At 34.3% G+C, this 14,492-nt stretch overlaps 1 protein-coding gene across 4 annotated transcripts in view; it reads right to left on the reverse strand.

Moving 5' to 3' along the window:
* The window catches only part of IREB2 (iron responsive element binding protein 2), a 31,195-nt gene extending 18,614 nt beyond the window's left edge, over positions 1 to 12,581 (reverse strand). For 3 of the 4 annotated variants that reach the window (XM_028495146.2, XM_028495145.2, XM_028495147.2), the window contains exons 1-8: positions 12,416 to 12,581; positions 10,841 to 10,978; positions 9,732 to 9,950; positions 7,324 to 7,393; positions 6,654 to 6,837; positions 5,665 to 5,804; positions 2,857 to 3,028; positions 836 to 936 (exon numbers count right to left, since the gene is read on the reverse strand). In XM_028495146.2, the coding sequence (XP_028350947.1) occupies positions 836 to 936; positions 2,857 to 3,028; positions 5,665 to 5,804; positions 6,654 to 6,837; positions 7,324 to 7,393; positions 9,732 to 9,950; positions 10,841 to 10,978; positions 12,416 to 12,516 (1,125 nt within the window). In that variant the 5' untranslated portion in view covers positions 12,517 to 12,581. Of the gene's footprint in view, positions 1 to 835; positions 937 to 2,856; positions 3,029 to 5,664; positions 5,805 to 6,653; positions 6,838 to 7,323; positions 7,394 to 9,731; positions 9,951 to 10,840; positions 10,979 to 12,415 lie in introns of those variants that run through there. The other variant, XM_024128753.3, reaches the window with a different exon arrangement.
* Positions 12,582 to 14,492: the final 1,911 nt, after the last annotated feature.

Raw genomic sequence — 14,492 nt, forward strand, 5'->3', positions numbered from 1 at the left:
AAAAAAAAAAAAAAAAAAAAAAAAAAAAAGAAATATTTGCTTAGACTATAAACATATCTTTAACATTTAAGATCACATAACTGTATATCCCCTTCATAACGGTGGATTTTTTACAAAGTATAGACATTAACCAGGTGCAGACATCATCAAAATTGATATCTGGGGAGTTGATTATAGTATTCTTATCCTAAAATAGAAAAAAATTAGACTGTCAAATTGAGTCAATTTTATATTTTTGTTTTGTTTTTGTTTTTTTGTTTTTTGCAGTACGCGGGCCTCTCCCCGTTGTGGCCTCTCCTGTTGCGGAGCACAGGCTCTAAACACGCAGGGTCAGCGGCCATGGCTCACGGGTGCAGCCGCTCCGCGGCATGTGGGATCTTCCCGGACGGGGCCACAAACCCGTGTCCCCTGCATCAGCAGGTGGACTCTCAACCACTGCGCCACCAGGGAAGCCCCCAATTTTATATTTTAAGTACTAAAAATTGAGACTTGAAAAAAAGTCACAAAATTTACTGTAATATAAATGTAAAATTAATGAATAAAATCAGAGTTGGGTCACAAATAACATTAACTTGTTAAATAATAACAGCTATCATTTATTGAGGACTTACTATGTGCTTGAAACTGTCATAATGAATTTGTACTTAACCTCTTAAGAATCCTATGAGGTAGATATTATCTTCATATTTCAGAGATGAGGAAACTGAGGCAAAAAGGTTAAAAAAGTGCCCAGGTTGTATAGCTGGTAAGTCTTAGAGCTGGGATTCAAACCCAGGTGGTCAGGCTCCAGAATTTACAGTCTTAACTACTATTACATGGGTTACTGTGTATATACCTGGGAATACTCAGGTTCTCTTGAATTATCCTGGTCATTTCGAAACAATTTCACAGCTTTAAGGTATGTTTCCATTGACTTGAGTTTGGCTTTGTCAAAACCTAAAAAGATGATTAACAACAATAAAAATCCTTTCAGAAATTTTTAAATCTTTGGGGGTAACGATGCCGAATTTCAGTGATGAGCAAGAAACAAATATTACTTATTACTAAGCACTCAGAAAATATTTTACAAATTGATACTATTCCCAATAGTAAAAATTTTACCCTTCATGAAAACTCTTTATAAAATACATACCAGAACCCCCCCCTTTTAAAAGTTACTCAATCACAGACAAGATCAGAAATACTGAGCCAGTTATATAAAACTCACAAAAATAGTTTGCAAGAGAAAAACCAATAACAAAATTCAACATAATAAATTACTAGCCACCATGAAAGATGAAATTCATTACTTTCCCTAAACAATAAGCAACATTAATAGTCAAAATGAAAGAATAAAGTAAATGAAAGTTAAGAATAGTTTTACAGAGCAGAAGGATAGAGATTTAACAAGATCTTCCAGAAATTAAAAGAACTTAGATGTTAACAATAAAGTTTCCAATTAAACATTCTGGTAGTTATCTGTAAGCTTGATGATAAGTAAGTAACTGTCGCAGATTATATTTGCCAATGATTGCCACAACAATATCTATCCCAAGTTATATGTTCTCTTACAATGTGACATTGACATTTATCCATCAAGAGGTAGAATCTACGTTCATTCCCCTTAAACCTGAGCAGTGTAATTTCTAGCTGGCTAGCTGGCTAACTGGCATGTACCTTCTCTCTCCCCAACCCCCTACACCCCTGCTCTCTCAGGTTACCAACCCTTGAAAAGCCACCATGTGAGAAAGTCCAGATTATATATTCAGAAACCACAAATAGGTGTTCTGGCTGACAGTCCCAGTTGAGTTCCCAGCTGACGGCCAGCATTCACTGCCAGACATTCAAGTGAACAAACCTTCAGGATTCCAGGCCCTAGCTTTTAAGTCTTGCAGTTGAGGCTCCAGACATCATGAAGCAGAGACAATCTGTACCTGTATGAATTACTGACCCACTGCAACTATGCAGCAATAAATGATTATTGCTGTTTTAAGCCACTAAGTTTTAGGACAATTTGTTACACAGTGACATGACATTAACTCACATCAATATGTAAGGAATAAGGCATTTCTCTCTTGAACATTCTACCACCCAAAATCCAGTTTAGAGAAAACTCTGTATTCTATGAGGACCATTCCTTCCAAGGTTCCAAAGGACCAGGCATCCATTTTGCCATTTGACTTATCATAATCTGCCCCCAAACTAAAGAATACTAGAATATATCTACCCAATATACTTACGATGAAATTAGTAGTTCAGTAATGATTTCTTAAAAAAAGAAGTGGATCAAATAAAGAGACCCTGCTTTTTAAAGAATAGGGGCCTTATAAAACCAACACATTCTGGTTGTGCAAGTATTTTCTATATTAGTCAACAGAAGAGTGGTCAAAGTTCCTAGTTAATCAGGCTACAATAAGAATTTGGAACCTGTAACCGTATGCTGCTTTTCACAAAATTATGTGCTTATTCTTTAGATAGAGCACTGGTTCCCAAACTCTGTCTCGTGGCTCCTCTCTCCTGGATGTAAAAGAGAACAGCTGTGAATGTGCGCAAGCCTGACTTCCATTAAATTGCAACCTCTGATCACTAACAGGTTGGAGGTATCCATTATTAATTATTGGGAAAAAGTGAGGCAAAGATCAGCAGTTTGAATAACTCTTCTAAACTGCTGTAAATGGGTCACAGTGGACTAGGGTTTGAGGACACAACACTCTTTAAACACATCTGATGCAGTTTATTTCAAAGCTGCTGTTTTAAAATAAGACAATTTCATGAACATTAAATAACATGTACGAGGTAGTAATTTATTATACAATATTTCAGATAGACACATTGGAAATGTAACACATTTATCCTAGTGATCTTATATCTTCTTACCTGTATGTTCTAAATGTTTTAATGTCACATTGTCAACAGGGAAAAAGCTGAGGATAGCACCATATTCTGGACACATGTTTGCTATTGTAGTTCGATCTACTATAGATAACTGTGAAACTCCACTTCCAAAAAACTCAACAAACTTTCCAGCCACTCCTACTTGCCTGAGGTGCTATATAAAGAGACACATAGAAACGCACACAAAATTAGCATGGATTTTCTGAAAACTATAAAATCTAATTTTTAATCCATTACTACTGACAGTGAAAGAGGTCCTCTGTTATTTTTATGAAACATCAACTCATTCTGGTTTTCCAGGTATTTTAAGGTAAACAGTCAATAGAAGAGTGGTCAAATGTTACTATTAGGGTAGAAAAGGGCTTGAAAGTTCAAAATGGCTAAGATTCCCGTTTTAATGTCTCTGAAATCAGCGTATACCTTAGACTCTATGGTGTGTCTGTTAGCTGGCAGTCTTCTTTCTTTCTCAGCAGCACATAAAACAGTGGTGCTTCTAACCAATCTCCTGTTGCGGAGCACAGGCTCCGGACGCGCAGGCTCAGCGGCCATGGCTCACAGGCCCAGCCGCTCCGCGGCATGTGGGATCCTCCCAGACCGGGGCGCGAACCCGGTTCCCCTGCATTGGCAGGCGGACGCGCCAACCACTGCGCCACCAGGGAAGCCCCATCAATGATGGTATCTTAGATTTAGTGAAGTACTAATATACTGATGAAACTGTGTATTTAAATTCAAAAAATTATATACTGCTATAAAAATTCTTCGAATTCCAACTACTGATCCAAATATTTACAGCATCATTAATTATAGGTAAATTTCTTTTTTTTTTTAAGATTTTTTGTTTTTGGTGGGGACCATTTTTAAAGTCTTTACTGAATTTGTTACAATATTGCTTCTGTTTTATGTTTTTGGTTTTTTTGGCCACGATGCACGTGGGATCTTAGCTCCCTGACCAGGGATCGAACCCGCACCCCCTGCACTAAAAGGCAAAGTCTTAACCACTGGACCACCAGGGAAGTCCCCCTAGGTACATTTTGACAGGATTTAACATGTGGCCTCAAACTTAATTCCTTCTAAAATCATTTTTCTTATTACTCATTTTTAAGTAACCAAAACAGCTACCCACCTTCTCTCAATTGTAAAATGGTGTCAGAATGGTATAGAGACTGCTCAGCACAGTGATGAGGTATGAAACAACATTCAACCTATGAATAATATTAAGCTCTAACATTTTATAAGTGCTAAGGATCACTTAATCCAAACGTTTTATAGATGCAGAAACTCAACCCTAAAAGAAAGATGTTTCCTAATTTTCACTGTTTTATTTTTGAGGATAAGAGCAATATAGATTAGATACAGCAAGCCAAATGCTGCTTTCCCCAAATTAATGAGGTACCACAATATACACTTTGAAAAACAATATATGATTAATCCTACAAAGATCATGAATAGAACAGGACCTCAAATATGGGACAAAATAATCAAAAAGGTACACCTACATAATAGATTTAATTTTTGCATCAATAAGCCAAAATGTCAAAAGTATATGTAGAACATTGTTAAGAAAAAATATAGCCGGAGGAATCTAAAAAGCACCATTAATTTTCAGGATGTGTGAAGGAAAAGAACTGATTTTTCTAAAATTATAATGGGATATTCCTTTTCCTTTAGGAATAATCCTTCAATTCTCTATTTAACTTCTTGATCTTTTGGTACCACACACTGAATCAATCATTTCTGCAAGATGTCAATTTTTTTTCTAATTAGGGAAGAGGGATCGATATGAAATGGTGAGAGGGAGGCAGTACGGTTTACTTTCCTGGCGGAGTATTCTGAAAGTCTTCAGTAATCTAACCGAAAATGCTGAGACGCTGGGATCCAAATTGGAATTATTTGTGGAACATTTCCCAGGTTCATTCATTTAACGAAATGGGACTTAATCCTTACAATAAAGTTAGTGAAAACTAGAAATTTAGGATGGAGAGTTACAAATTATTGTCTTTAGGAAACCCTACAGTACATATATTAAACGCATGCAGCCAATATTTTAAAAATTCAGAGAAAAAATTTCTATACAATACTTTTATCATTTCTTTTTATTTTTAATTGAAGTATAGTGGATTTACAATGTTGTTAGTTTCAGGTGTACAGCAGAGTGACATTTTTTTTTTAATGTTAAAATAGCCAATAGAAAAATCTGACACTACCACATTTTTACAGCCTGTATTTTTTAAAGTACTATCTAATACAGTAATAGTTTTCAGGGGACAAATGATTCAAATAAGTATTAAAGAAGATGCAATTAGACATTTCCTAAATACGATTTTTTTTTTTTTTTTTTTTAATTCATGAAGGCAACAAACATTCACTGAGGCAATAAGGCATAATGGTTAAGAGCATGGACTTAAGAACCTGACTGCCTAGGTGGGAAACCTTGTTCTACACTGACCATTCAGCCCTATGACCCTCTGGTTAAGTCATTAAACCTTACTGTGTCTCAGTTTTCACAGAATTAAAATAAGATGGTAATAGTAACAATCTCATAGGCTTGTAATGAAGAATAAATGAGTTAACATGTCAAGCGAACAACGACACAACAAATCGTTTTGTACTTACTAGTATAAAGGGTTACATTTTGCTATTATTACGAAGATAACTATGATGACATAGCTAATAACATCAGAGTGCTGAGGATGAGGTGATGAAGCCAAATCCCTGCTCTTATGGGGCTCTCCTACTTACAAAAAAAAATCATATCCACTAAGTTATACAGGTAGCAAAATTTTAACTTACCTTTGTAATGCCAAGAACAACATCTATGGATGTAACAAAAGGATTCGATGAGCCAGTTAATTCACATCCAACCACCTCTGGTAAAGTAAGAGAAGCTGGCAGACCAAGCATAACTGCTTCTGTTTCAATACCTCCAACCCCTAACGTAATAAAGACAGGTATATGAGTATAGCGCATTTAAAGATAATTTATCTTTGTAACACCTAAATCTCTAGGTGTTTCATGAGCTTGTTTTACACAGTACCTTGCACAGAATTGCTATAATGCTATTACTGTACATATGGAACTCAAGTCTTCTCAAAAGAATGACTCCACTCACATGGTTGGAAAAAACTGATTTTTACCTTTATTTTAAATTCAGAAAATATTTAGTATCTATTATGCTAGGTACTATGCTATGCTCAAGATACAGTATGAATAGAACCCAGCCCGTCAACCTCAAGCTCAGTCTAATGATAAAGACAAAAAGCCAACAATTATAGCACCCTATAAAAGAGTACATGCACTCTGCCAGAGGGAAAAGCTGATGCAAAGCCATGAGGTGTAATAGCAAAGCCATGAGGTGTAATAGCACAGCCCACTCAGGGAAATAAAAGATGTGTTTGGGTAAATGGCTAAAGAGGCAACAGGTTGTGAAGGGCCCTATAAAAAACATGAAGAAATCTGGATTTACAAAGAATGCTAGGAGAAGCCACTGAAGGACTTTAAATAAGGCAGTAAGCACAACACCTTCATAGACATCATCATCATCACTAACCACTCCATAAATGGTAGTGCTGTGCTGGGCACGGTCCACATTTCTTTTCATAAATTCTCTCTTATACCACACTGTCCACAAACACTTGAATTAAGATTTACTTTTGTTGCTGCTGTTATAGGTGAAAAAACAGCCTCAAAGAGGCTATAAAGACCCTGCTATTTATGTTCTTTTATAAATTTCCTGACATCCTCTCCCCCAAAGAATTAAATACATTTAGTCATTTACTTACCCCACCCCAGAATCCCCAAACCATTCACCATGGTTATATGAGAATCTGTGCCAACGACACTGTCCGGAAAGAGGAGGTCCTTTTCTTCAAAAACCACTCTTGACAAATACTCTAAGTTTACTTGATGAGCCATTCCAGTTCCAGGAGGGATTACAGCCACATTCTTAAAAACTCTTGAACTCCACTATATTTTATTTAAATTTAAGAAATCCAACTGTTAGCATATATCTGAATTTGCCTCATAATCAACATATAAATGCTGACACTAAAAATATTTTACCAATGTTCACCATGGTCAAAGTTTACAGTACATAAAAACAAATACACAGATACTAAACCTAAATATATTCATTTTACAGATTAAAACAAAATTAAGTCAAAGAAAAATGTTCTAATAGTCCAGATAAACAGTAGCTTTCAACTACATTCCAAGGATTCTCAGGGATGGGAAAAGGGGTAGGCCCAAGTAGAAGACCCTCCAAGCTCACTTGAATTAGAGCCACTGTTTTAAATATTTTGTTATACACTAGGGTTTCTGATTAAGATTTTATTTGAAGGAAAAAAGTAAAAAAGGGTTCTACTGCTAGTGTTTAAAAACTTCTAAAGATATAAAAATCAAACCTTTCAATATTTCATAAACTCCTATTAAAAAATTTCCCCCCATTTATACCTTGAAAAATTGAAGCCTCTCTCGATTTCTGCCAAATTCTACTTCTTGATTTTTTAATACTGTTTCAGGTCTAAAAAGAAGAAGAATTGGCATTAAATATATGTATTACATAAAAGACTTGCCTTGTTTCTAAGTCTACATATTTAAAAAATTCTGGGAATAGTTTACTAGACTTCTCAGAATCAGTTATTTTCTTTTCAACAAGGAAGCTCTGCTTTAAGTAACAATAGAAAGCTACTGCAAGGACTTATTATTTAAGCCATGGTCCACACCAGTGTCCCAAACTGTACTTAACATGTATCACTGTGAGATTTGGCTAAAATATTATAAGTAGCATGGGAACCTCTGTTGGATTTTCCACTGCAAGGAAAAAGAAGGGTTGTAGCTTAATGAAAAATAAGCATGTACATCTCCACCCACTTAACTCTTGTACCAGTTAAACTAGGAGATACTTATTGATTATCACAATGTAGCAATGACAAACAACATCACTTTATAGTTTAAAAAGAGCTTTTGGTAAAAATTTTATATTCATCTCACCCAAAATGGAAGGTTCTATTTTATATAAAGTAGTATTTTACTTTATATGGATTATAAATATATTTTACATGAATTATGTAAATTAAGAGATAAAAACAATTCACTGCCAAGCAGTAAACATAGTGCCATTTTTAGGAAGGTATTTTTATCTAATGGATTTAAAAAAATTATTTCTAACAGCTTTAAGTTATTTATTTCACTTGCCAGCTGGTGATTTAAGTGTTGACTAGAATATCAATATAACTTAAATTATACATGTCCTCCAGGGTCCAGATAATTATAGTTGTTCGTCAACTTTTTAAAAAAACCCAAAGATTAATAATTCATTGCTGAGTGATCATTTGAAGCCATAGCACATCTTAATGAGATTTTTCTTAGGACCTCAGGGAACATAGCTTTCTAGAGCCACTCCAATTATCTTACCTTTTCATAGTATATATAGCTACAAAGTACCACACAAACATTTATTAGCTCATAACCTGACTTCAAATCAGGTAGTGATTTCAAGTGCCAAACGTATGCTCTCAACTCTCTATCCCTCAATTTCCTGTCTGACTCTATAATTAATACTTCATTGATGCATTAAAGCACATGAAGGAGTTACTGTTTTCATACAACCAGGGACTATAACATATCTGATCTTAATACTTTGTAATTTAGAGTCAAAACTGAGGGGAAATTTTACACCAGACTGGATTTTTAGAAATAAAAACATACCATCTTAGCACTTCATACCAGTTATAAAAAGATACCCAAGAAAATCAATGATTTTTTGAATCAATAAATCTTCCTTTTCAGGAAATTAATTTCTAAATAAGAAGAGAAATTAATCTCAAAATTCAACATGTCCCTAACAATCAGGACAGCCAGGTACGGAATAAGGAGTACTTACATAAATGTAAAACTGTCATGATTTGATGGCAAAGGACCCACAGATTATATTGAATTCTTAGAAAGGAAGAACACCTGAGTTCACTTATAACCTGAGGCTTTACAGCTATATTGAGCACAAAATTTAGAACTACCCAGAAATTGAAAGATCCAATTTAGGGACAAATGAACTAATATATTATTTGGTACTTACGATGAAACATGTGTTGATATTTTTCTCAGCTAGCCTAAATCTTAAATGTGTTAAATTTTTTTCAATTTGAAAAAGTGTAAGTCATTTTTAACTCATCTTTAAAAAACTTGACAGTCTAGTAAACAATGGGATAAACAACATAACTCGCTTAAAATAAGACTAAGACTTTGGAAACTTTATAGCATATAAAATTTCAAATTATAGAACTCTTTCTTTTATTTTGAAAAATTACCTATTAGGAAATTTAACCAACTCTTAAGAACGGGATTCTTTTCCAGGCAGGTTTACTACTTTACATGGTACCATATAGGAAATTGCTTATCTAAAAGGGCTAATTAAGTTTATAACATATGATAATGATAATATTCTTAACACAGAGGTCTCAATGCAATAAGAAAGAATAAGAAATCTCCTAATAGGAAAATAAAGCTAAAAATATAAGTAGATTTCATAAAAGAAATCTGAATGAATAATGAGCATGTGAATGGTATAAATTCACTAAAATAAAAAATTTAGTTCAAGATAATTTTCTGTCTACATTAGTTACAAAAATTAAATATATTTATAGAAAATTCTTAAGAAAAGTTTCCTTCGAAGGAACAGAAATAAATCATGGTATTTAGAGACTACCATTTTAATTAACTTTGCTTCTTTCAGTACAATAGGAAGCACAGTAAATATGAAGGCAATGTAATAGGAATCAGGAGGGGAAGGAGAATAAACGTGATTTCCTTAACTGGAAAATAATCTGGTACTAATAAATATTTTTAAAAACATCTCATACTCAGGCACTGGTTGCAAATGAAAAGGACATAGAATGGGTGTATTTTCAATCTGCGAAGAAAATCTTCCTGAGTTTCGGCCTAGTTCTCCAGAATCACACGATCCTCGGCAGGTAGTCTGGCCTCTGCAGGGAAGCTTCTTAGGCTGCGCTCTAAGTGGAGAAAGCTTTCCTGCTTTCTGTAGGTCACCACCTCCAGGATTTGGAGCATTCTGTATTGCACTATCGTTCCAAAAAAGGAAACAAAATAAAACCATTTAAAAGTTACAGAAATTTAGCTCTTCAAAAAGCACACAACAGCAATGCTATCTGGAAGTAACAACTGAATGTTATTCAAAGGTTAATATATCATTTATTTCAGGTTTCAAAAGCAAATCTCAGATTATCAAAAAAAAAAGTTGATTTATTTAAATTTATGGAGATTAAAAAAAATTGTGCCACTAAAATCATTTTCATATAGTAACTTTTGGCAAGTAGCAAAATCGATTTTTTTTCCCATCTAACAACTTAAAAGAAGTTCAGAGCCATCGTTTAATCTAGAGGGCAAAGGCTCTCACAGGTTTTAATAAATTGTAGCCTTATTCCATTACTCCAGGGAATGTAAAAAGAAAGCTGGTACATGAAAACAGAATCATGTCTTCTCCAGTTTGACTTTGGTCAAAAGGACCTTTTAAATGTAAGAAATTTATTTCAGTGGAAGGAAAATACAGCTGTAGTAATAAGCTCAGTGTTTTCAATCACCAATTTAGACATTAAAAGCTCACATCTTTAAATTCTCTCTGGAAGTTAAAAAACAAAAAGGAAATGAAGGCTTAATTCAGATATTCACTCCAAAAAGCAGGTTCTAGGCTTACACATATCTATAAAAAATGACAGCAGAAATATACAAACATGAAAATCACTTTAAATTTAGACTGAGTTAAATAGAAAATTCACCAATACATAGAGTTTTCACCAGTTTTTCTTTTTGTATATTAGTCAATACTAACTGTAGCAAACTTTACTCTGGCACAAATTATCTCTATTCCCTTTCTTTTATACCACACACTCCCAGTGGACTGGCTGCCAGTCAACGTGCGTGGCTGTCTTTATAAATATGTGTATTAAAGTACCATTTGTTGAAGTCAATTTGTAAAGAATGATCAACCGTGAGATCTGTCGGACAGGCAGGATGGACTTTCTTAGGGTCACCTCCAAGAGTTTTCACTGCCTCCCTCATAGCAGCAAAATCCACCATTGCCGGTATTCCTCTAAAAAATAAAGAATGATCAACTTCTAATTCTTCTTTTATATATGCTCAAATGATCAATATGCATTTTTAAATTTAAAAAGTATCCCTTTTTAATTTGCATTCATGTTTGATAATGTACAGGTTATCCAAAGTTAGATGTATCCTGGTTTAATGAGAATTAATATTAAATATTATCTGAGAATTTGAGGGCTCAAAGGTAGATGTGCCAAAAATACAACAGATTGATTTTTAGAGGCATAAGAGAACTTCAAGGGAACTGCCTATGGAATTCTTTCTCTTGCCTTAAATTTTAAGATACCCCTCCCTTTTTCCCCAGCTCCAGCCCCTTCACTCCCAGTGCCTTCTTGTCTCCAAAGTTATCCACTAAATATATGGATATAGATATAGATGGATCTATATCTATATATCTATATCTACATATATATCTCCAGCCAACTATATAAGCAGCATTTACCAAATGCCTTCAATGTGCTAGACACCAATGGTATAAGGCCAAATAAGGGAGAGTAACTGTTCTCAAGGAATTTGTAGGGAAGATAAAGTAGCAATTATAGAATAGTATCATAAGTACTACAGTAGCAGCATATACAGGGTACACAGAGCAGTAGCTTACAAACCAGATTTAGGTGGGTGGGTGAAAGAGATGTTCTTATTTGTCTAGCTAACTGCTACACCTCCTTCAAAACTCAGCTAAAGGTTAATTCTTCCAATAAGTAATCCCTGGACACACAGATTAGGCAGAATCTTTCAAGCTATGGTAAAGACTTTATTCTAAGTGTAATGGAAGCCAACTGGAGAATAGGGGAATGATATGACCTTGATTAACATCTTTTAATCAAGTCACTTCACCTACTGTGAAAAGGCAAGACTATACATTCCAAGTATGGAAGCAGGGATACCAGTTAACAGATTATTATAGTTATAGTCCAGCTAAGTGAGAATGAGGCTAGAATCAGGATGACTGTGGTGGAGATGGTAAGAAGTATTTGGATTCAGGATATGTATATTTCAAAGGTAGAGCTGACAGAACCTGCTGATAGACTGGATTATGTACCAAGGAGAGGAACCAGGGTTAACTCCTATATTTTTGCTCTAAACAAACAGGAGACTATAGCGCCATTCAAAATGACAGAAAAAACTTGGAAAGGAATACATGAAGGGGGCTGAGCAATGAAGTTTTGGATATGTTAAGATTGAGAAGCCTACTGGCTATGTGGAGATGACAAGTATACAGTTAGATAAAAGTAGTTTTTAAATAAATAGTACCAAAAAAAAGTGCCTAATTTTTAACAAATAGCTTCAGTTTAGAAAAAGCAGCTTTTTAAATTTATAAACTAATCTTCACAATTAAAAAACAAGAGAGCCATCAGGGAGTCTGAATTTTAAAAAGCGAACACTCTGAAAATTCATCATGAAAAATAAACCTATCACTCACGTAAAATCTTGAAGAAGAACACGGGCAGGGAAAAAGGGCACTTCAACATTGTTTTGTTTGGTTTTCCAGTCTAAAATGTTCATAACATCTTCCCTTTTCATTAAAAAGCCATCACAATTTCGCACAGCAGCTTCCAACAGGACCCGTATTGAGTAAGGCAGAACATCTGATTCAAGAGAAAATATTACTATTAATAAGGGAATAATCATAACTACGTATTGTAAAAATTACAATAGCAAAATGATAAAAACACAGATGCTTTGTTTTCTCAATTAAAAAAAATTTAGTCAATAAGCAACAAGGATTTGCTGTCAATAGCAAAATGATAAAAACACAGATGCTTTGTTTTCTCAATTAAAAAAAATTTAGTCTAGTCAATAAGCAACAAGGATTTGCTGTATAGCACAGGGAATTATATTCAATATCTTGTAATAACCTATAATGGAATATAATCTGAAAAATATATATATAACTGAATCACTTTGTGTACACCTGAAACAAAATATTGTAAATTAACTATATTTCAATATAAAAAAATGTTTAGTCTAGTAAACAGGGAGTGAAACACCATTCTTGTTAATACCAGGCTTTCTATAAATTTGACTTTCCTGTATGTAAGCTGAGGCCCTGAAAAAGCAGAGATAAAACCTTCACCTAAACTTTAATAGAATAAATGAAAAATTAATTAATTAATTAAAAAAACTTCACACAACAGCTGTACTGACTTGGGCATATGAGACTGACAAGTAGTTAACATTCAGGGAAAACACAGAAAAACTGAAAAGCACAGATAATTAGAATTAAATACAATAATGAAAACATCCCAATTATGGCAAAAAAATGCTTAAACTGTGTAAAAGTTTGTAATAAATTTAAAAGACTTCCATCAAAAATAGTTAAGGTTTAAAAATAAACCAGGGTGCTTAGATGAATAAAATTCATTTCATGAAAATTGTCATTAACTCTTGATTACCAGTTTAAGGAGAGAAATAGATTTCAATATTTAAAAAATTTTTGATCCTATTAAATTCTCACACTGGATTTTGCCACAAAGAAGTATCTCTTTCGGACTTAAATGGAAGACTAAATCAGTATGAAATTAGCTAAGTCATGGTAACCCACATGATAGATTACTATGCAGCTGTTTAAAGGAATGATGATCTCTGCATGCTGATAAGAAGTGATCTCCAGGGCTTCCCTGGTGGTATAGTGGTTAAGAACCTGCCTGCCAACACTGGGGACAAGGGTTCAAGCCCTGGTCTGGGAAGATCCCACATGCCGTGGAGCAACTAAGCCCACGTGCCACAACTGATGAAGTCCAAGCATCTAGAGCCCGTGCTCCGCAACAAGAGAAGCCCGCGCATCTAGAGCCCATGATCCGCAACGAGAAGCCCGCGCACTGCAACCAATAGTAGCCCCTGCTCACCGCAACTAGAGAAAGCCTGCGCCCAGCAACGAAAACCCAATGCAGCCAAATAAATAAATAAATAAATAAAATAAAAAAGAAGTGATCTCCAGACTGTACCATTAAGAGAAAAAGCAATGCAAAACAATGTTTATAGTATATACCTTTACAGTAAGAAAGGAAGTAAAAAAAAAATGTATAAGAAAATGTATTATTATATATTAAATATAAAATTAAAAACTACAATTTTAAATATATTAAATATATAATATATACTCCCTCCCAAGAAAGAACAATGAAAGGATAAAATAAAAAACTTAGTATATATGCCATATGGTATTTTGGTTGTATATACTAAGGGCAAAAATATCCACAAAGAAAACAAATTATGTTCAGTCATTAGTACTCATACTGTAGTTTTGAAATTGTCATATCTACAATGAGAAGAAAGCAAAAGTACTTTTGTTACTATGGTTGGGAACCAAGACTTAAAAGTAATGACGTACAAGTATAAAATCAGAGTAGCTAAGTTTAAAAAAAACCTTACATTTCAATAGATATCATCAGCACAAACTCATGATTTTTCTCTTTCTAAAAAATATGTATGGAGCTTCCCTGGTGGTGCAGTGGTTGAGAGTCCGCCTGCCGATGCAGGGGACACAGGTTCATGCC

This window comes from Physeter macrocephalus, chromosome 11 (genome assembly GCF_002837175.3).
Source record: "Physeter macrocephalus isolate SW-GA chromosome 11, ASM283717v5, whole genome shotgun sequence".
Taxonomy (NCBI): Eukaryota; Metazoa; Chordata; class Mammalia; order Artiodactyla; family Physeteridae; genus Physeter; species Physeter macrocephalus.